General features: G+C 33.0%; 1 protein-coding gene across 1 annotated transcript; it reads right to left on the reverse strand.

The window, feature by feature from the left end:
• Positions 1 to 394: 394 nt before the first annotated feature.
• Positions 395 to 19612, reverse strand: MS3_00000020 (uncharacterized protein). The gene is made up of 16 exons (XM_051207955.1): positions 19300 to 19612; positions 15893 to 18710; positions 15765 to 15788; positions 14962 to 14982; positions 14420 to 14440; positions 13521 to 13544; positions 12647 to 12670; positions 10880 to 10906; positions 10303 to 10320; positions 10174 to 10200; positions 8944 to 8967; positions 7559 to 7576; positions 6844 to 6864; positions 6241 to 6264; positions 4548 to 4571; positions 395 to 4074 (listed from the first exon to the last, which is right to left on the reverse strand). Exons 2-16 carry the CDS (start codon positions 15933 to 15935, stop codon positions 4016 to 4018), a joined length of 399 nt encoding a protein of 132 aa, XP_051068775.1. The 5' UTR covers positions 15936 to 18710; positions 19300 to 19612; the 3' UTR covers positions 395 to 4015.
• Positions 19613 to 24607: the final 4995 nt, after the last annotated feature.

A 24607-nucleotide genomic window follows, 5' to 3' on the forward strand; every position in this document is an offset into this window, starting at 1 on the left:
CTGACGCGAATCTATGTCAAACATGTTTCATATCGATTAAATTTATCCGTTTAGTTTGTATGTTATCGTTAGGCTGTTCAAGAAACAGTCGTATCTAAAAATGTTTCACTCTAGTATGAGGCTTTTCAGCAGTATGCATCCGTGATCCAGCACGCATAACTCGAACTCAGATCCTTCGGTCTCGCATGCAAACGCTTAACCTCGAAACTCCTGAGACGGCATCCAACGATGTTAGTATCTAACGTGATCTTGCATGACCCTTCATCTATTGTCTAAGATGGATAACTGTCTCATACCCGACACGGATTTGACGCCACTGATCACTACGACATGTTCGAAGGATTGTTGAGGTATCATTTTGAGGACAGAAGCATTGTCAAGTTGAAAATATAAACGATTTGCAAATTATATTTTGAATTTATTTGATTTCGGTTAGTTATTATTCTTTAATTACAGTTAATAAATAAGCAAAATAATAAAACAATAACGTAATGAAATGTTGAATTCTAACATCGTATTTAGCGTACGACTGAAGAAACTTGATAGAGCAAAGAGCAATCTGTTACAGGAATTCACCGTTCGTTCATTCCGTAACACTTTGTTTTACCTGGAAAAGAAAACATTTTCCTAGTTACATCTATAAATGAACTCTTATAACGAAGTACCAACAACCGAAGATTTATAAGAGAAAATTTTATAGCGATCGAATATTCTTTATTTTTATGAATGGGACGTTAATTTGCTTGAGACGAATATCTACTTCAGATTCTCTTCCAGTGTTTATTCTACAGGACTTCAACACGACTCACATCAAGAACAAGTGAATAGCCTGACTAGAATGTAAATATATTTCCACACTAAAAAGCCGACAACAATCTCAGTAATAATAAGGATAGGAGTATACATAACTCATCTAACACCTGTTAGACTATCTACAAGTTTGACTAAACAAACAGCTAACCATTATCAACATCTCAGAATAATCTCTCCAAAATATTTCATCTCTAGAAATCCCATATTTAAGAGGTAATAGATCAAGAGATATCAAATATCAATGAAGGAATATTATACATAAATATGAGGGATAATTTATTAACATGGCTAAAAATATCTCTAATTAAATTGGATCATTTTGTACGTTCAAAAGTTTTGTTGTACGGGTCTACGTTATTCACGTTGGAATGAACAGTTTCAGAATGTAAGTTACTGTGAAGTTGTCTACACAGAACAACTTATGCACTGAATGTGCTAATCATTTTGCAAAACTCTCATTTAATTTAATAGTTGAGATCATGAATCAATTGAGGCTAGACAACCATGGGAAACCTGGAAGCATTGGACGGCCGTTTCGTCCTATTGTGGGACTCCTCAGCAGTGCGCATCCACGACCTCGCCCTCTGCGAGATTCGAACCCAGGACCTACTGGTTTCGCGCCCGAGCACTTAACCACTAGACCACTGAGCAGGCATCCAACGGTGTTAATGTCTAACTTCAACTAATCCAAGAAATTGAGCGACACATTCACCATTGTCTTCAGGGAGTTACTATCTCACAACAGACCTGGTTGAACTCCACTGGTCACTACTTCTCACTAGAACTCCAGGATATACCTCGTGAAGCCAGTCACTAGTGAGCATATGTTGATTAATATCAGATGGGTTTTTGTGGAGATTGCAGTAATTTCAATGGTTAAGATCATGAGTCGGTTGAAGCTAGACCACCATGGAAGACCTGGAAGCAGTGGACGGCTGTTTCGTCCTATCGTGGGACTCCTCAGCAGTGCACATCCATGATCTCACCTCGCGAGTTCCCTTGACCGCTTTACATCAGTTTGGAATACATATCCTGGGTTTGGATCCCGCTAGTGGATGAGCATTGCTGAGAAGTCCCACAATAGAACGAAACGGCCGTCCAGTGCTTTCAGGTTTTCCAAGGTGGTCTAGTTTTAATTGGCTCATGATCTCAACTATTAAATTACTATAATATCTACAAAAACCCCTTTCTTCTGTCATTTAATTGTTGAGCCATATCTTCGAAAAACATCTGAACAACTTGGCTTATTTTCTATAAAAATCTAGTGTTACAAAACATTGAATTTTGAATAATCTGTAATAAGAAGCACTAATTTTCTTTCACTTTTCAGGTATTCATGAACTAAAAGTTTTCGGTTTGTCATATTTGAATGAAATAAACAATGTTACATAATAATATGGTATTGATAAATATAGTGTATTAGGAAACGTTACACTTACAGTTGTCAAAGCCTTTCAAATCATGTTTAAAGAAATAACGATCAATATATAATTATCACTATGCTTACGGGATGAGAAATTATGATATAACGAGTATCAAAAAGCATGCTAGAATTAAGATCTCATATTTTGTGCTTTTTCAGTAGCACTAAGCATTACTAGGCTTGTATACTATTAAGCTACACAGAAATAAGTGTATTTCTCAACAAATCATCTTAAATCTTATGTAGAAGGTAGGTCGAATATTGAAGGATATATTTACATCTAGACGACCAACTATTCACCGAAATAAGCGTGAAAGTTCTATTCCATCCGATCAATCTTCATTCAACTTTGAGAGTAACGTTTAGAATCTTTATTACCCTGGATTTATCTTCTATATGGAAGTAGACTCAATAATCACACTCTTATCAAATGAATAGAAACATAGCAACGCGATAAACAAGCTATACTGGAAGAAGTTAAAACACGTATAAAACACACCAATGTAGAACGCCTCAACAGTTTAACCTATTACATGCAGTCAACCCGCATCAAAAGAGCAGGATCAATTACTTCAATTTATTCCGATGACGAGCAATTAGTTATTGATTTACTTAGAAAGTAAGCAATAAAATTTCCCAATCGAAATAACTGTTCTTCGAAAGTGCTAAACTTGATCTTTATCCCTTGTAAATAGTTGACTCGGCGAATAAAGTAATAACAGTCAAAAATGCAGTATTTCAAGCTAACTGTCATTGAAGTACAATGATCCAGTAAACAGAGGCAATCATTTCTAAATTATGCAACATCAAGAAAAATACGAGAAGACTAATATAATAGGCAACATGGATGATCCTAATTTCATGCGAACAAAAATTTCTAGTGAATTTACATATAATGGCATCGAAAGTTGTCGATTGTATGTTGAAGTAAAGACAAAGTTTTGTGATCACATATGACGTAACATTGAGGTAGTTTCATGTAAACTCACAGGACTACGTACAAACGATATCTTCACAGTCTCCATGTTTATTTGGCGAATATTTAGTTTGTAGTTGTTCACATGACCTAAATCGTTAACCACTACTTGAGAGTCTATATGAATTCAGTCCATATTATTGTCACTAGCCACTGAATGTTGTGAAGAATCGTAATTGGCTATTCTTAGACTTTTTCCAAGCAGATACCGAGTAACTTATTAACAATTTTCTACTACTCATTGCTGACTGTGTATAGTGACATCTACCTGTTCTCACATTTTATTAATAGTGTTCGCATATATGTTCTTAACTGATAGACAACCAATTAAGCACATCCTATGTAATTATTTGCATAATCTGTATCACTGACATCTAGTAATGTCGACATGAAACAATTAACAATGAAATTTTAATAGTTGAATTCATGAGTCTATTTAAGCTAGTCCATAATTAAAAAAACTGGAAGTACTAGATGACCGTTTCGTCCTAATATGGAACTCTCCAGTAGTGCGCATCCACCCACGATCCTGCACACGAGACTCAAACCCTCGACCGTCGATCTTCGCGCGAACAAACGAAACGGTCTTTCAGTATTTATATGTGCTGCTGTGATTGGAGTTGAGATTTGTAGTGATTTTAAGATTCAGTTTTTAACACGATTTCAATTAATTTACATAAATCACTTTCGATTTTGTTTAAACATTCTTATGTTAGGAAGGAGGCCACGAATTTACTGTTTAATATAAATGGGAATAAGAGAAACTCTTCTGATAGACACTTATAAGGCCAAAAGTAAATCCATTAATGAAAACTTTGGTAATAAACAGAAGGCAGCTTACCCCCTTCATATCCATTTGGATCTGTATTTTTCAAATTAAATAAAATAATGAAGAGTTGAATATCTGGCAGCAACAGTATTGGCATATCTTTTCCCTTTTGCAGAAATGTGCATCTTTTATGATACAATTCAAGGACTAACTTGGTCCAAATCAAATAATTTCAATTAATCATATATTACAATAAATAGATTCTTCCACCGCCTAAACTTAACACAGTTACAAATAGTCGCCCGAATCGGTTTTTATAAGAATGAAATTCTCTAATTAAGTTTCATATGTATATCACTAATATTTAATCATAGAAATGTAAAACTGTGATTCAGAGACATTGTTGAGTTCAACTATGTAGTTGATCAGATCAACAAACAGAACTATTTGAATCTTCTTGTTGAGCTAACGATCATTGATATCGGTGAATGAATCTTAGGTAGTGTCAAACATAATCATTCTATAGCATAATATTATAAATGTCTATATTCAATTGTATCACTTACTTTGTTGATCGCAATTATATAAACCTAAATGTGAATCATTTTCATTTAATTACTGACAAGATAACTGGAGAATTCTGAAGAAAAGCATTATTAGGCGAGACTATAATTTATGAACGAACCAATCAGGCATAAGATAACAAGTCTCTGATTTTGGCGCAAAATCCACTCATCCATTCGACTAAATAGAGTTTTGACATTATAAATGATGTCAGTTTGTGATGAAGACCCTGAATATAACTTGCAGTTTCAGTTATTATACCAAGCCCATATACTTTATTCTAACTTTCGGACATCCCATTTTATTCATCCTACTCGAGCCATACTTTGACCTTGTTATTTATTCGCTTATCAATCTAGACTGTTTTTACATGAGCGTATATGTGTGTGCCCTTCTTATTCCATTAATCAAATGTCTGTAGCTTTATTTTGTCTGACTATAAATATTGAGTAACGCTTGACTAAAATGGAGTTGGCTTCCCAGCCATCTTCCCTGTGTGTCATTTTGCTTTGCTGTTTCATTCGCTTCATGTACAAAATATATGTATTCTCAAGTCAATTCTCGTTATTCGTCTTATTTAATTCCGTTATTGGCTAACGCGATTCAAGTCGATGATTATATACGAGAATAGGCGATAGCAAACATTCGTACGATCTTGGAGTCAGATCTACGGGCCACTAAAATCTCCTAACCTTAACCATCAACTGTAAATCATAATTCGAATTCCTCACACTGGTTTATAACACTCATTTGGTCCTAGTTATCAGGTGGACACTCTGAAGGTCAGTTTAGCGTTGCTCAAAGATCATCCATAAATCATAGTCTCACCCATTATTATGCAAACTGTCTGGTTATTTATCACTACTGAACTCTGAAAGAAACCTATTTAAAATGGAGTTTTGTCGCTCAAGTCGTTTTACTGTGATTAATGAGGAAATATTGTCAAGCAAATTTTAATAATCAGTATATGTGCTTTGTCTCTGTTTTAATATAATACGCTTCCCAATCGATTATTACTTAATACAATTAGCCTATGTTTACACAAAGATATATGCACACTGTGAAGGATTATGTCGAGGTCCACTGTACAAACCATTTTACGAGGTTAAGACATACATACATTCGGATAAGTGATCAAAAAGCGATCAATTGGCATCAAAATTAACTGGTTTTAAGTGATTCGATAAACATAGGAAGAAGAAAACCACGTGAGTCAATAGCAAGCTACACTCGAAATGAGACAAAACACTAATGTTAAGTATAGCCTTTGAAATGTTATTTGAAACTGTGAGGAAGGAGTATTTAGGTTTGGCTATTAGATAGTTCATCCCCACTCCAAGTTTACAGAGACAATTTGTCATGTGTAACCGAATTTTTCTAAGTGTACTGCTCAAATGCACCTTTTTATTGATCAATCAAAATGTTAGTTATTACTGAATATAAATTTGAACTATATTATACTGCATCGTATTCATCTCAGGTTAATCGATTTAAGATTAACCATTGACAAATCTGGCTTCATGGTTCAACTGTTACAGAATACGTTTGGAGACTGCCGGGCATTTAGTTTTTAGTCCATTAACGTTCATGTTTTGTTCATATCAAGCTATTATATTTCAACAAAACAAAACTGAACAGTCAAGACATTTTACACGCACTTATTTTGCATCAAAATTACCATCAAAAATGACTTACAAAGTGGAAATAGGCCTCCATTATCTGTAAAATATTGAAAGTTGAATACAAAAAATCATCTTAAGAACATGTTTGTAAATTGAACAAAACGGAATCCAGTGGTGTGGCCTTAAGAATTCGACTGTGATATCTGAAAAGTCTAAATCTTATCTACAGCAATAATGAATACCGCCTGATGTTTGAATGCGGATATCAGTTTTCTCAAACTTCTCAAATCATTTTTCCAAGAACAATGAATAAACAAAACAAATACTTAAATGAAACATCATTTCAGTCACTTTGATTTAATCGCTCAGATAATACGTTTGCATCCAGTATCGTCTACATAATTAACGATAAAATTCTGTTCATGTCCCTTTTCAAATCACATTGTCAAGGTTGCATATTAAATCACACTCAAAAACATCACTATTGTGTTAGACGTATTCAGTAATGTAAACATAGTAGTGAATTGGCTATGAAACATTCTCATATATGTAAATCTATCACTCTTCTCAAGTTCATCAACAATTTTTCTCCCGTGAAACATCTTCAAATCTTCCATTCGACATTTTATATTCACAGCTTTTAACTCATATATATTTTCAATACTTGTGAACTTACTTCCACCGCAAACGATACCACCTAAAATGATTGTTTATATTATTTAAGGTGGATGATTATGTAAACGTGCATGATGTGAACCTAATCATTACTCTTACATATTAACATATTCTATAAGGACCACTAGCATAACACAATAGTTATACTTCAAAGCATTATTATTAGCATAATTATTAATCTCGTACTAGTTTACAACTTCAAAGTGAATTGAAAATGACCTTTCCAAGGTGAGATCCTTGAAGTAATACAAACAACCATCAACTTCACAATTAAAAATCAAACCAAATCTACTAGGATATTCATTTCGTTTGACAATATAGTTCACTGCAACCAATCATGACGACATCGTCTTTCGTATGCATAAGAAAACATTCAATTGTTACATGCCGATGCGATTTATCCAATAATTTTGTAGCTATCTATAAATGTCTACCTTCGGGTGTTCACACATTGTGTAAATTTAATTGCTGTATGAATTAAAACTATCTTGAAGCTGGTCACAGTCATTCATTTTTCTTTTGGCTAGTAAACTTGATGTCTTTTATCGATAGGCCTGAACATTTATAATATAATTTCACTGATCTGTATATGATCTTCGTTCGTAATCGGTCAGTCAGTGTTAGATCACGTTATCGAAAAATTTATGTTCTGTCTGAAAATTTCACATTAATTTTATATCCATCATTCAACAGTTTAAGAATGACGTGTAACTTACAAACTTCATCGTGGTTGGCTGGAAATGAAATAACATTAATGAATTATTTTTTTGTCTATATGTCTTCAAACATAAAACACTATTGTTGAACCTTCTTCTATCTTGTGTAGGGCAATCGTTACAGGATAGTTTATCGTAACTTTCGTGAGATCACATCACAACATTGTCAAATCAGCTGCATTCCTTGGAACACAGTTTACGAACAATATCATTCTAATGATAAAATTCTATTCATCTTTTGGATTGAGATGGATGGTAAGAATATTATAAAGCGTTTTAGTCCAAAACATTGTTTACTTTACACATGCATATTCTAAACACCTCGGTCCGTACTTCAGGATGGGTTGGAAGGATTGTGTACAACAATATCACAAACTGCTTTCTCGGTACCGTTCAAACATGTCACCCACAAATGTGACGAAAACGAGCTATCACTCAATCACACCGAAGTCAGTAATAAACCGACCAGGTTCAAGCGTATCCAGAGCTCTAAACACGTACACTAGGCCACTGTCTCCAAGTCATCACACAAATTCAATGAAGTCGGTCAGTACTACTGACAATGTATTAAATAACCTGTTGATGAAAATCAGGCTTGATATGTTTGACCATAGCATACAGATGGCAGTTTCTGTTGTACTGAACACCCAGAGGAAAGGCACTAACAACGAGAACATTTCGCCCATGATTGTATTATGGGAGAACTGAATAAGGGTTAGGTCTTAAAAATTACCACGATAAACAGGGACACGGTTTATCGGCTCACACTGTGATATCCTCTCCGGCATCTGAACGTCCTCAAAAAACAATTGGATAGGGATCAGACTAAGAGTTGTTAAGTGTTGTTTTAACTGGTGCTAGCTATGCGCCATTGACTTTAATGCCGGGCACACATACTGATAACCCGAACCTGAGGTTTCGTTAGTGACCAGCAAGATAACTATTGCAAGAGAAGTTGGACACAAGTACTACTGAATTTCGTATTCCTTAGATTCAGCGGACAATGCTCGTTATTTTAAGTAAATTTAGCTGGTTTGATCTAATTCATGGTCTTGTACAGATGGTGACCTAATTACATGAAACAGATTCACAAATATTCCCTGTTTTTCACTGAATCCTGTAACAGTGTTAGCCTAGGATTAAACGATCTTACAGATGAAATATGATCATCTCATCATTAAAAACTATTGTGATACATAAAATACAAATAATGCTAAATCGGCTGATTCGTTGAACAGTTGGATTTGAAAGAGTTTCTGTTAACCAGCTTAAGCGCTTCTTTTATGATCAAGATTGAAAATAATAATAGCACAAATATGTTGTATAAAATGGACTATGTATTAATTCATGTATAATGATATTCGGTACAAATTTAAGCAACTTACTGACAGCCCCACAATCACTCATACCTTAAAGAGTGTTGGGTAGATAGAAAAACAAATGTAAAACTCTGATTTTCACTCAAGAAATTTCTATGTAGGATTTGCACTTATCTGTGCTACTAGAATAATAGTTTAATCAATAATATGAATTTGCCATGATATTACTATCTAGTTCATAAAATCTTACGTCAAAATCAAATAATTGTCAAAACTGACTCGTCCTATCGTGACAGATACATTCAATAATATCGTTAGTATAAAAAACATGAGGTCGCATTAAGTAACCATATCTACTATACAAGACACGCGTGTAGAACCGGAAGTGAATGAAAATCGGAAAATATCACTACTATAAAAGGAAAGAATTTTCTTATTACACGATTTCGATCACCGCCATAGCGAAGTTTGATCTGTTCTATCACTTGGAATCTGAAACAGTTATTGAAAATACCTTTTCGGGGCGTCGTTTCGAATAACTTAGACATGATCTTATTTACATCAGCCATCAGTTTTATTAACATTTTGTTGTGGAAGGTCTGATATAATCGAAAAATTCAATGTGAGGAGAGCACCTAGTATCTAGCTAACTAATCACTGCCTCTTAGTTATCATTTTTTGGACCAGAAAAACATTTCTGGATGAATGTGAAAACCAAGAAGCTCGTTCCAGTGGTATGTAAAACAAAGTCCAAATAAGCAGCAATATCAAATAAACTAGTAAGAATTAGTTGTTTCTAGATTATCGACATGGAATACCACACTGCAAATTTTCATATTTAGATGCACGAAGGAGTATTTAGGAGAATCCCGGAAACATTTGCATCACATTGATGCCTCAACAATTTGGATGTTCGCTGTCGACTCATTTGTTAAACTATTGGATATTTTGTTGAGGTTTCTTCATTGCATTTGTAAAACATCCTTTCGATGCCTGCGTGTATGAAATGCTTTATTATTGTTTCCTGGAACAAACTAACAAATATTATGTGAATATAAGATGACTTCTTTGTAGGGACTGTATAACGATTATCAGTTTAAAAACTGTTCCTTTTAATACAGACTGATGTCTTTCGTATGGTGAAGTGTATCAGGAAGTTGGATCAAATATGATTTGTAGGCTGTTTGGATGAGAACATCGTATACCCGTTTAAGTCACAATTTACTGATTTACTTTCAAGGCAAGTTTTACAGATTATTGTTTACGTATAGCAAAATAAACAATTTATGTACTTACACGGTTCCTCACCAAGACCACTACCATCTACAATAAAGGCAAATTTCGTATTTATAATAAAATAAAACTAAATGGAATTTGTACATTGAAACTTCATGGAACTGACATTATTGATTTGTTTTCACTTACTTTCACACTTTTTTGTACCTGCCAAATAATAATAGATAGTTTAGCTGTAACTTCAATTGTTCAATGACTATTCAACTAACCCACTAAATGAATCACAATTTACATCAGATCCGAGTGATTGAATCAGGTGTGTATGATTTAATCTTAGAAAAAATGAACTAGAGATTCGATTGTTGGTTCATGCAATGAGCATTCTGGTGCAGTCTTGTAAACTGACAACAACAAATATCTTAAATTTCTATTCAACCAGCTAATAGAGACTGAAATGATGCGTTTCATATCTTACACAAATATTTCATTGCTTCCCTCAATTTCGATTGTTATCTAACTAAATATGTTAATCGTTATTCACTGTTTACCAGACAGAATAGTATTGTTAATGGTTTAAGTTATGACTTTAGAAGATAGAATTAATCAACGTTCATATCAATCAAAGTTTGCTAGAAAGGAATCATGTTAAGACGAAGCAACATTCTTATGTAAACGAAATGTGAATGCAGACAATAGTTTTAAATTTGTTCATCAACCACAATGAGAAATAACTTCAGAAGCTGGGTATATCAGTTTCGGAACTTACATTCGTCGAAATCTCCTTGCGTAGAGGCTGAAATAGTAAAACAACCGATCGACTTTTAAATACCACATTGAAGTCATCTTAGTGTTTATCAGTTCAACAAGTAATATCACCTGGAACCGATAAATATAATTTGAAAAACTAAATAAGCAATCTCGTTGAATTTGAACGTAGCTTAAGTGTACAAATAAATATATACCAGGTTTATTCAAGAACTTCCAAAAATGCGCACAATTCATATGCTTTTGATTTCTTGTAGTATTAATACCGGTAAAAGTCAATAAATATAAATTAGGAAAACCGATTGAAACCATGAGATACTGAATAGCTCTTTATATTCAATTTTCTGTCTTTAGTTTCATGAACCAACATGGTGCGATGATGATAACATCTCGATGAAAACAACTCCATGTCAGTAAACGTTATCGATAGGATTCTGATCGGATAATCAGATGGTAACATGTTTTGTCAGAACATATATGTCCTACATTCTATAGTAAGCAGTGCCGTACTCAGTCTGTGTGCTAAAGAATTTCGGCGAGACCATAATTTATGGACGAACCAATCAAGGTATAAGATAACAGGTCTCTGATTTTGGCACAAAATTCAGTCACCCATTTGAATAAATAGAGTTTTGACATTATAAATGATGTCAGTTCGTGATGAAAACCCTGAATCTAATTCTTAACCTTAACCATCAACTGTAAATCATAATTCGAATTCCTCACATTGGTTTATAACACTCATTTGGTCCTAGTTATCAGGTGGACACTCTGAAGGTCAGTTTAGCGTTGCTCAAAGGTTGTCCATAAATTATAATCTCACCGGAATTTTAAAGAGAAACGAAATTGTTATTTAATTCCCTGGATATTTCGATTGATATTTGGCCTTCATTAATCTTTTGTTTGAAACAATTTCGAGACGGAGCAAATCTTTAAAAAATGACGTAATGAAATACTTTGTGTAAATGAATATGTATGTTTCACAACTATTTATTCAAATTATAAGTTCTTTGCTCCATCAAAGATATTAAGGCAAATATCTATCACCAACGTTTTATTTCAGGCAAAAGGAGATTGCCTATTTTGAGGTTAGTTGCACAATACATTGAAGATTTATTCAGTATTTTATTCCTTTTTCGAAACCAGGGATTACCGCTATATGATCATTCTGTGATGGTTAGTTTAGTTTAGCAAGCCTATGAGCTATCAAATATCAAACTATTTAAATCTATTAAATACTAAGATATGTTGCGTACGGTTTGTTAGATTGGAATCATTCATTATTAAAGGTAAAAACAGACTGTAATTCCATGGTTGAAAAGTGTACTGCGGTTATTTGTAGAACTAAATTTTTCAGATCCCCAATTTTTGTGCAAATGAATCAGTCATTTAACATCACTGATCATATGTGACCATTGGTAAGGGATTGAATTGTTAAGTTGTTAATATGGTAGAATGTGTTGTGGTTAGTCATCGTTGGAATATGTGCTTCATATACTCAATTTATCCATAAAGTTACTAGATGGAAAGCGCTTTCAATGTGTGGATCAGAAAACACTAGACAATAATCTTTATGTAAACATCAAGACTGAGATGTACGATCAACCACTTAATCAGTCCAAAAATATGATTCTACTCGCACCTTGACTTCATAATCAGCCACAACGCGTTTATTCTAAATATTTGACCAGTTAATTGTAAAATGATATATTCACTATATATTCATTCATAAGTTTAACAAATTTAATGATTATATAGTAAGACATACCGTTATGACTGCATGCGAGATAACCTACAAAAATAATGTTCCAAACATCAGTGTTTTGAATATAAATAATATGAACTACACAAATCGTGTCTCAGAATTACACAATTAAAAGAATACATCTTGATATCTAATCCGTTTTAGTAACAGTACTATTTGGTTTACCGTAAACACAGACTAACTTAAATAAATCAGTTCAGTGATCATACAACTTCTTGTAATTTGATTGGTTGATTATTTGAATAGTTCAGAATAAAGTGTCAATGTCAATTGAAATTTCCCTTGAATGGGTTATGTTGATGAAAAACACACTTGAAATACGTTTACAAAATACGAATTATTTAACAGCAGAATTGATCATTATAATAATTATTACTTTCAAATAAATAAATGTTTACATGGTTATACTTGGCTTCTGAGTTGTCGATTTGCTTTATTTCCCGAATCGAACTATGTATATTCTCTATGGAGCACATATTTTTAGTAATGAAATGGGTATTTCGAATCTAAATCAAAGATTTTGGTAGTAGCTATCTAATTAATTTACTTCATGAATGAAACACAACTTCAGTTTTGAAATGTTCGACGATCATTTTCAAAACCTATATCCACTGTATATTTATTTATTTGTTTTTATAAAATAACTGACCGTTCTTTCGTGACTGATTTAAAGGTTGCTCAAGATCGACGTTTCACCAAAATTCCACTATATTTTTATTTTCATTTTAAATAGATGACAATAAAAACATTTAAGTAGATGAAACACTACGGTTCCTAAGTGCATTCACCCATTTGTGAATATCAGTCAAATACCTAGTGATCTCTTGAAGCTCTCATTTGAAACATATTTAACAACGAAAAGATATATCATACTTACAGTAAAATGTTTGAGCTCCTGTGGCTAGACATTAAAGTAAATTGATAGTCACTTATTTTATTATGTCCATCAAATCATTTTATACATTCGCAAAATTGAAGACATTTGTACAACTATTCTCAAAGCTAGAAGATCCCTTTGGAACAGTCGTTTGACAATGAATATTTCAAATGCACGTTGATTTAATAAACTCGTCTCGGCCAAGAAGAATGTATAGATGATACGAACGTGATTCGTAGAGTGATCAGTTTTACACGCAAACGTGATTAGTGTTTAACTAAAGTCGTCTATACCTGCCACATTACAAAGATAACAATCGGATTTTCGTATTTTATTATTAGCTTGAACAGACACAAGGGATCCAATTTGAAAAGAAGAAGAGAATTTATCTGTATTGTGATTCGATGAAACCAGTCGATTACCTTATCATAGCACCATATCAGAAGACAAAGACTTATATTGTACAATCAAACTGGATAAAAGACTGTACAATTAAACTTATGATGTTGGTGGTGAATCACCTAAACTACTCAGGTTGTTTTGAAGTTGTGACTTTTCAGTAGTGAATGAATAATTTGAAAGATTTTGGGTATTATTGAGCACCAGTGTGTAAGTGTGTATCATAAAACCACATTCTTTTGGTGTTCCATTGTGCAATCAGGGTCAGTACGAAAATAATCCAGAGTTGTTTTATTCAAATATAGACTGTTTAGTTTGCCAATTGAAAAACTCATCGCATTATCCATGTCGTGTAAATAATGAATGTTAGTCAATAAATTGTTGAAGGTGAGCCAGTTTACAGAAGGCTGTCGAAGAAAAATGTTGTTATTATAGCCAGTGACAATGGTTTTATGATAACGTGCATTACAATGTAAAACGGTTGAATAACAATAACTTACTGCCAGAACACAGACCACCACCTTAAAGATGAGTTTATACATCAAAAATGAGTTTGTAATCAATGAGGATGTATAATTAAATACTGATTACAGGTATTTTGTTTTCGTCTATTTGTAAAACACAGCATATCACAAGTGAAACCATTTGAACAATCTAATATGAAAGCTTCAAATTTATGAATGAAATTATTCACTGACGAAGAAAAACATGACTTATTTGGGTGACTCAAGTGTTTGCTTATGGGTTACAAACCCATTGTTGTTAATTTGGATCATGTCGTCTTAACGCATGTGTACTGTTCAATGATTTGATTCATTCACAGTTGATCAAAACACCTTAGCTATCTACAAACTAAGGTCAGTTTGCAATAAATTTTCATAAGTCAAATTAAATCATTGAGATTACCCTACTACTACTCTCGTTCGGATATTTCATAACTGTTTCACACTTCACAGACAAAATAAGGTGTTGAGTGATGAGCATATTACACAAAATAGAAGTCTTATTCAAAAATTTTCATCAAATCTTCAAATATACTTACAGTATCGAGTAGCATATTCATCTGTAATAGCAAGAATCCATAGGCAGCTTTATTAGTAATCATAGTTATTTAAGCATCACTGATGTGCATTCTCAGTAAAACCTCGAACATAGGTTGTTGAGATAGCTTCTGGAGACTATAAGCTATCCTTTTAAGATGTGATGTATAATGAAGACAATGTACTTGAATAAGCAATAGCAAAACTGTAGAAATGAAACCTATTACATAATTTAAATTACTTGGAGGTATCCATTAACCATTAAATTGCTGCATAGTTCTACTGACATTCGTCAATTGATTCAAATGTTCACTAACATCAAGCAAACATTCTTATCCAGGTCTCCTAGTCAAATAGATTGCTTCAATAACGTCATAATACTAAACTTAGCAACTGATGAAAATCATAACATTCAATTTCAGAAATGTTATGAACATTTCAGGTGTTCAAATTTTCAATCCATGCTCGCATGTTAGTTTGCGAATATCTTTATTATTTCATTTGAAATAATGAACTGTTCTAATTCATACTACTAGTGAAAATCTGGATGCACTGGAAAGCCGTTTCGTCTTTGGATGAGACTTCTCAACAGTGTAAATCCATGACCCTACGCGCTAGAACGCACAACCGAAAACATAGAGCTATTTTCAATTTATCTAATTTGTCAAACATTACTTAATTAAATAATAATAATAATAAATAATGCTACTATCACTGCTGATGTACAGTGAAATTGGAAGTCAAGTGAAGCATAACCAGACCAATGTAACTTACAACATAAAAAATAATGATTTGTTTTACTTACTGTTTCCCCTACAATGTTTTTCACCTAAATTTGAAAATCGGTTTACAATAGGATCCCATCAAAAATTACTTGACCTGTAACAGTCTATAGTTGAAATAGCAAAACGAATTTATTAAAAAGGCACTTACATTCTCGAGCTATTATTAAGAAGTTAAGAGAATAGTATTTCATTTAAAGTCCATTCAGTTGGTTTTATTATTTTTTGAATATTTTACAATCTCTTCATTGTTTAAATTGTCATTCAGATTTAAATGATTGTTTCGTTCATTATTGTATTACCACTTCAATTTCTATACTGATTTACTATGGTAACTTAGTGTGATTTGTAGTTGATTTTATCTTTACTACATCTCACACTATTCAACTCAGATACCTAAGGATTACATCAATCAAAGATCGTGCATTCATTTATACAAATCAATAATCTAGAAATCACATAATCTGAAGTGTTTCGTGATGTTGCTGAACATTTCTGATTAGATCATGCATGCATCAATACAAATGTCGAAGAAAATAAACTGTAATGTCATCTTTACAGACTATAATTTATGGACGAACCAATCAGATATAAGATAACACGTTTCGGATTTTTGAGCGAAATTCACTAATCCATTTGGATAAATAGAGTTTCGACATTATAGCTGATGTCATTTGGTGATGAAAACCCTAAATATAATTCCTAACCTTAACCATCAACTGTAAATCATAATTTGAATTCCTCACACTGGCTAATAATCCTCATTTGGTCCTAGTTACCAGGTGAACACTTTCAAAGTTAGTCTAGCTTCGTCCCAACGTCGTCCGTAAATTATAGTCTCACAGAATGAACGTTTGCAGCAAAACATTTTCTTAATGTCATCCGATTAAACAACAAAAGGTGCAACCACAATTCAATACAAGAAAGTTGATTGTATTCATATGTGATCGATTAGTTCGACAAAATACATGAGGAACATTTACTTAGATTGTTAGTATTAATTTACCTGAAGATATATGTATACAACAATAAGACTGAAACATATTCTGTAGTTGCTATGCCAATTTCAGGTTTTATTTTCATAACTAAACACCCTTCGATTATGTAAATTTATGAAACGTCCGATGATACATTCAATAAAACATTATTGTTAACCAGTATGAGTGGAAATTACTGTCCACAGATCTTAAATCATTCTAAGTAGGTAATATGATTGTACGGTTTATAGTTTTAGTTCAATTTGTTAGATAGAAATTGTAAGACGAAAAGTTTTAGTAACTTACTAATATTACCTAAATTCCAAAAACATGAATGATATTTCAGCAGTGAAACGTATCAATCATTAGTTAAGGATTATATTCATAAGTTAAGCTGATGACTTAAAAGACTAATAATATTTCAACTCAGAGTTCATAATTCTTCACATTTCGGTGGGAAATTGGATCTCTAATTCCATTATTCGAAATGAATATTCTTCATCTCTTCTGTAGTGTATCCTTGCAAGCATTTGAATTTCTACAACATTGTTATGAAGAATAGATTAAACAGGAAAAGTATGTCACTTGCCCAAACTAGTATGAAATGCGACTGGCCATTGTGTCTTACAGTTTCCCTTAAACGTTGACATCTTTATACTATGTTAACCTATCACTTGTTATTTGTCAGTAGCTATATATGTAATCGAAACAAGTTACAGCGTTATAGTACAGTGAGACATGTTATTGAATATATGCTTTTATGAAAGAGTAATAGTTACCATACTCAATTATCATGACTTGATAACATGAGGGATAACGATTACTATTGTCAGAACATACTGTAACAGTTAATCAAATGTATCATGAATGTATCATTCACAATGAAAATGAATCACATTTATAGCGTTTCATGATAATATCGTCATTTCATTATGACAACTGTCACTCAATAATAAATCATTCTGAGAAAGAAACCAACCCATTGCAGAAACTTTTCCCATGGATCAAATGATTTCATAGAATGAATGGATCAGTATTCCCTAAGTAGCATCCAAAAAGAACAATACAAAAAACCAATTTCTAGGTGAATATAACTACATTTTACGCCCTTGGTAAGTTGTTTTGTAGTGATTATTTGTTACTATCGAGATAATCGTTATCACCAATTTCATTTCGATGACAGATTATTTTTTCTGTTATGTTGACATTGATCAGAAAATCGGTAAGCAAAGTGTATAGAAGTCTTGAAATGTTGATGAGAATTGTAGGCATAATAGCGAATTTATGGGAAACTGTTTATTGAGGTGTAAAATCAGTGTAAAATTTCAATTCAACTTTATTGGTGTAACTATGTGATGATCACTAAATCCTGGATTCCATTGCTGACCACTATAAACTTTTACTTAGAATGCTGATGAATTAAGGCAATATCGAGGCAATACGCAAAGTATGCACATATGACAATAAGAGACTGGTCAATTACAGTCCTAAACATCAATAGGAAGATTCAAGTAAATAATATCAAGTGAATTTAAACTCCACCCCATTGCACGAGTAAGTGGCTGCCAGAAGTCAGTAGCTAAGTAGATAACTTGATGACGTTTGAAACCAACGGTACTGGGTTCGAGTCCCGGAGTGAACATCAACTCGGATGCAGGTATATCCAACTGACGAGTCCGAAGTGGGACGAAACGCGTGTCTTGTATTCCACCGCCAGGCACTATCCATCTTCGCTTTAAAAAATATTGTTTGCGGTGAATTACGACTTTTTTATTCAAAATTATATTATAACTATTCATAAGTACACAGTGTATAAATGGAAAGTATACACACTTGTTAATTACCAGGATAATATCCCTAAAATATCCAGTCGTTATGATTACCGATACATATTCTCATTATGATTCCTCGTATTTAACTGTCCTTATTTACATAAATAAAGTAAAACGACTAATCTAAAATCAAATAACTTACGTGGTGTCAATTCACAGTCTAAAAAGCAGTTCAATTACCAACATCAGCTTAACTATTAATATGATACAAAAGAATAAACAATCAGTCGAAATGTCACTGAATAAAATTTTCCACGCATGGCGAAACTATAATTTATGGACGAACCAACCAAGGTATAAGATAACAGGTCTCTGATTTTGGCGCGAAATTCATGTATCCAGTTGGCTAAAAAGAGTTTTGACTTTATTATTGATGTCAGTTCATGATGAAAACCCTGAATATAATTACTAAGCTTAACCATCAACTGTAAATCATAATTTTAATTCCTCACACTGATTCATAATCCTCATATGGTCCTAGTTATCAGGTGGACACTCGGAAGGGCAATTTAGCGTTGCTCAAAGGTCATCCATAAATGATAGTCTCACCGCACACATTAATATAATTTATTAACTGATGTAGTTTAGACTTTAGGAAGGGACTAAATGTCTATGTGTAACATGCCTAATGCACTAGAAACTTTGATAGATAACATAATCATCAACACCAGTAAACGGCATTAAATGCAAATTATCGTAGTTTTTTTTTAAAAAGACAAAAGCAAAAATAAACTCGCGGATTGATTTACCAAATGATTGAACAGATATGATCAGAATCAATGTAACGAAGAACATTGGTAATAAATCTATGTGTAGTTAGGCGAACTCCGGATATTCTGTTGAAGGATTCATTCGTATTTATAATCTTCTCAGTAATAAGACCACATGATATACATTAAGTCAAGATCACATGTTCCATTCAATCTTGATCTACTCATATTTGTCATGTTTTATTAGCGGATACAACTTCATTATGAATTAGATTACTCAGATTAACATGAGTGATTTTGGTGATCAACTTAAGAAAGACTCAAAAGTTGACACAATATTACGAAGAAGACATTTTGAGAAAAGTAACCATCACAAATACGTATGATTAGTCATTTTTGGAAAATGTCAATTAACAAAGAAACGTTTCTGAAATTTATATGGTTTGTGTAACAGTTTTATGGTTCGTCATCTTAAAAATTCACAACTACCTTATATAGTTTGAGAATGAATAGCAAACTACATTTTTTTATTTAATGTCACATAAAAGAAATTGTTGAGTTCATGAGTCAATTGAAACTAGTCCACCATGTAAAACCTGAAAGTACTAAACGGCAGTTTCGTACTAGTGTGAGACTCCACAGCAGTGTACATCCACAGTCTCAAACCAAAGGGATTCGAGCCCAGGAACTATCGATCTTGCGTGCGAACGCTTAACCTCTAGACCACTTTGCCAACCGGCATCCAACGGCGTTAGTATCTAACATCGACCAATCTGTGAAATTGAGCCATCGTCCACCATTGTCTTCAGTGAGTAACTACATAACAACAGACCTGACTGGACTCCAATGGTCAGTGATTCTCACCAGAACTCCAAGAAATACCTCTTGTGTCTACTAGTGAATGGCTGCAAGGTTTTATATGGTGGTCTAGCTTCAACTGACTCATGAACTGAAACATTAAATGACTATGACATCTACAAAAACCCCTTCCGACAACAAAGCATGCGTTATGATATGATTAAAGAAAAAAGAACAAGGGCGGTTCAATCTAACGATTAGCATAAAGCTGATAATTAGCAAAATAAGTAGACATTTTATATTAGTGAGTTTAGAGTTTCCAATTATTTGGCACTTCTAATCGTTTTCATACATGCTAGTATACCAAGTACTTTTGTAGTGAACGAGAACACAAGTGGGGATAATCGAACGTATTTGAATACAAAATTACAGAACATCTCAGTAAAATCTGAAAATTATACAGTAAATACTTCATTTGCAAACTTTCAATCAACTGTCCCAGACTTCATTCTCCCTTCGTTTCCACACCAATCATTCTCTGACCTCGTTCTCTTTTCTTCGATCTTGTGCCACTAGGCATTTTACTTTCGATTGATGATACATGCTACTTATATCTATTGACATCAGTAGTACACACCACGCTCTCATTGAAAAAAAAGGAAACAGATAATCTCCGCATAATGAATATTGTACAGTTTGGTTAATTCATAATGTTTAAGGAATAATTTTGAATTAAAAACTTTGCCTATTGATGAATTCTTTACTATAAGTTGTAATAAAATGAGGATAATAGTATCAAAAACACCATATAACTAGACTCAAGTTGTTTTGGCATTGTACATCTATTTATACCGGATGTTTGCTTGTGTGAAACTATTCGAAACAAGATGTACACTTGATAATCTTAAGCGTAATCAAGTAGATCTTGAAATCATTGAATAAATATGGATGTCATTATTATGGTGAATTTTTATATTGTCATCTCTATGGATTATCATAAGTCCTCTAACCGATACTCTATTGCCGGACTATGTGAGCTGAAGAAGATATTTGGAACTTTTGTTCATAGTAGTGATAATGTTAAATACTTGGACGATTCTTGATCTGTAATTGTAATCAGTACTTAGTTATAAATAGTTATCGATGAAGTTGTTTAGCAAATAAGAAAATAAAGTTACACACGGTCCTCGATTTCTAAATACTGCCTTTAAGCAACAGTGATAAACAAGTATATGACTAATCATTCCACTTCAAAATTATACAGACATCAGTAGGAAAAGAATAGTGTAGAGTTACACAAATCTTCGAAACGCTAACATAGTGAATGTTCGGAGCGTCTTCTACTTGAAGATGACCAGCTTTAAAAACTAACCTTCAGTCCATGACTAAGTTTAATTGTATCGTTTCAGCTTAATTAAATATTATATTTTTGATACAGTATGGATTTCTCAGCACAAAGTATTTCAACGAATTTCCTTTTCTTATTTCTTGATCAGTCCTGACGATAACTTATTGAGTGGTCACCAGTTAAATGTTATCAGTTCACATGTCGACATTAGTTTAATGTATATTCTTTTCGATCCATATCGCCAGCAACCACGATGTCCCTGGTTGGGCTCTTTTGTAACTTGTACAGAGAAATGTCGTATACTTCTCACAAACACACTTGAATATGTTATGAGACTAATAGACATAATGATGTGTTAAAAAAGTTTGTGGGTAGTCCAAAACACTATCACCGTTTTTAAATATAGTTCAAATTTTATGCAAGTGTTTACTCAGAGATACCTCAGATACTGATATTGGTTTATTGAAGAACATTTTTCTCTCATTCGTATAAAGATATTCGACAGTGACACTGTAGTTATGTAACGTATAGTTATCGTAAAACATTTCAGAAGATGTATTACATTATCTGCTTGGAAAACTGAATTTTTCGAGGTAAGTGGAAAATTCTAGTAATTATTTTTCGAAACCACTTGGTCTTGTTTACAATAGTGGCTAAAGATTTTTACTTTCAGTGAGTACAGGAACAATAGCAAACAATATTCCAGACATTAACCAACAGTCAGAGGAATACCTACTTAGTCGTCGGTCAAACTGTAAACTCTCTGAAATGAAAATAAGACCTCGGTAAACTAAATGATGAAATTACAGTGTCCATGCATTACTGAATGGATTCTACAACAGTATTAGTATCAATATGATTTCATTTTACTGGTGCATTTCTAAATGTTTTGAAGGTGATATTCGTTTTTTCGACTATGAAAACACCATAAAAATGTTTTGCACATTTGACGAGATAAAATTAAAAAGATCATTTCTAGTCATGCAGCTAGAAGTTAGAAAAAGTGTCAAAAGAGAAATCGTGACAGTACAACATGTTGTATATTTAAATCAACACTGAACGTGACAATGAATAATACTGAGTTCAAAACTGCAAAATATAACAGATTATTCTATTTAAATGATTTTTTTCACAAAGTAATCTGAGTGACGCTCAACTATGGTACAGTCATTCATGTCGAGATTATAACTTCAATTTCGTACCCGTTCAGTAAATTACAATAACAACATCTATATATGATGATTATTTGAATCTTCCTATTGACATTGAAGACAACAACTAATTAGTGTGTTTTGGAATATGTGGATGTTTTACGGGTCGCTTGAATATTGCCACTAAATCACAAATATTTTTAACCGTAGACAGACAGTTGCTAGTTGAAGGGTCCTAAATAAGACGAAACAAACGTCCTGGATTCAACTACCAATCACCATCCATTTCCACCTGAAAAATGATAATAGATTTTTAAAATCTATGGTTATTTTTGTTAACGGTTGTTTTCTTCAACAGTTAGTTTTGATCAGTACGAATTCATAATAGAAAATTTCAATTAGACTTGCTATTTATTAACAATGGCTAAGATAACTGACTCACTTAGATTGGAATACGACAAAGCTATTCCCGATAAAAACCTCAATCTTCTCAAATTTAGTTTAAATGACTAGTTTCTCATGACTTTCAGATAAATGTCTCATATGGTTTGGGCCAATGACTTATGTTTGCTTGCTTGTTGATATCTTATCATCTACCACATAATTGCTATTCTAAACAATGGTTGTTCTCTGTTTATTCAAAAATGGGTTTCATATTCAATCTTCAATATCTTCGTCACGAGCTGGTATAGAGCTATTGATTATGATGTGGTCGCTTCTCGCCGTTTCAGAAACGTTCCAGGTATTTCGTTAATGATAAAGGGGTTTGAATTAGTCATAATTTGTGAGTAACACAATTTATTTTTTTACTCAACACAATCAACACGAAAATAGGGGATAGATTTTATAATGTTGTCTTCATACATGCATCAGTTGTGTGGCTGAATGGAATACATATGTTGATTTAAGTACCATAATGAACTAACTGTTACACCTTCATAGATCGACTCTTTCATTGATTTGTCTTCGCGTGGCTAATGTGGTTAATTACTGAAATGTATAATTATTAGTTTCGCTTTCTGACCATTTTGCTTTATTATTACTTAAAGAATCACTGATATTGCACTTGGTAAATGACCCGATGTATTATTTATTTACAATATCTGAATTTGGTTTGAATTATCTGATTATTTGATTCAGAATTCTCATTTAAAATCTTTCTAGATCGTCAGTGTCATGCTATTTCCCCGAACTAAGACATGGATCTGGCCTAGTGTAGGACACTAGGTATAATTCACCTGCTTAACTATGATATCCAGAGTAAGTAGAAATCGATTTGACAATTAGGAATACGTAAAACTGTTTAATTTTTACTTTATTAGACATGAATGGGTCATTATATAAATCAGAAATAATTTTGTGTACAAAATCAGAAGTATTGTATTTTGTAGTTCAAAATCATACGTGGGAAAATGCTCAGACGATCTGCTACTCTGAACGTAAACGACAATGACTCATGTGATCTGACACTGAAGTCACGACAGTGTTTATCAAGGCCTTCACTAACTTGCTCACCGGACTGTCTTGCTTCTTAAGAATCTTTTAAGCACAAGTTTGATGATGAACATACTGTACACATTAACGAGATACATGATGTGACCACTATTTGGATTTCCAAGCAATAGGGACTCCGTGGTAACACATGATCGACCCAAATTGTACCTCAATATCCTTTGTCAACCATTCAACGCACAGTTGTATTTCAAGGTATAGAACATTTAGCTCAAGGGAAATTGACCTAGAATCCATTACTATACCAATGTTAGTATAATGGTTGAAGACTATATTCCTTTCAGGGAGGATCCAATGTCAAATAACACTTGATTTTGAAGTTGAAACTGTAGGATCTCTCGAATGGTAATTTAAAGTATTCTTTGGAGAAATTATACTCTTCTTGGAAACAAGATATCCTATTCACTTGGTATTGCTTGGCTTGTATCTTTCCATTGAGGTTTTAAGACTGCAATTGATCAATCTGCTATTGGCATACGTTCATACTGTGCGTATGCCTCGATATTACCTTAATTCACAAGCTATTTGTAAGCAATGA

This window comes from Schistosoma haematobium, chromosome 3 (genome assembly GCF_000699445.3).
Source record: "Schistosoma haematobium chromosome 3, whole genome shotgun sequence".
Classification (NCBI taxonomy): Eukaryota; Metazoa; Platyhelminthes; class Trematoda; order Strigeidida; family Schistosomatidae; genus Schistosoma; species Schistosoma haematobium.

What these genes read in the sequence shown, in the direction of transcription:
- MS3_00000020 (XM_051207955.1), bottom strand. Translation starts at nt 15,935, where the DNA reads ATGAAATACTATTCTCTTAACTTCTTAATAATAGCTCGAGAAT. An exon ending in TCTCGCATGCAGTCATAACG is followed by an intron (nt 10,907 to 12,646) that starts GTATGTCTTACT and finishes TTACTATTTCAG; the next exon opens with CCTCTACGCAAGGAGATTTC. An exon ending in TGGAGGCCTATTTCCACTTT is followed by an intron (nt 4,572 to 6,240) that starts GTAAGTCATTTT and finishes ATTCACATTTAG; the next exon opens with GTTTATATAATTGCGATCAA.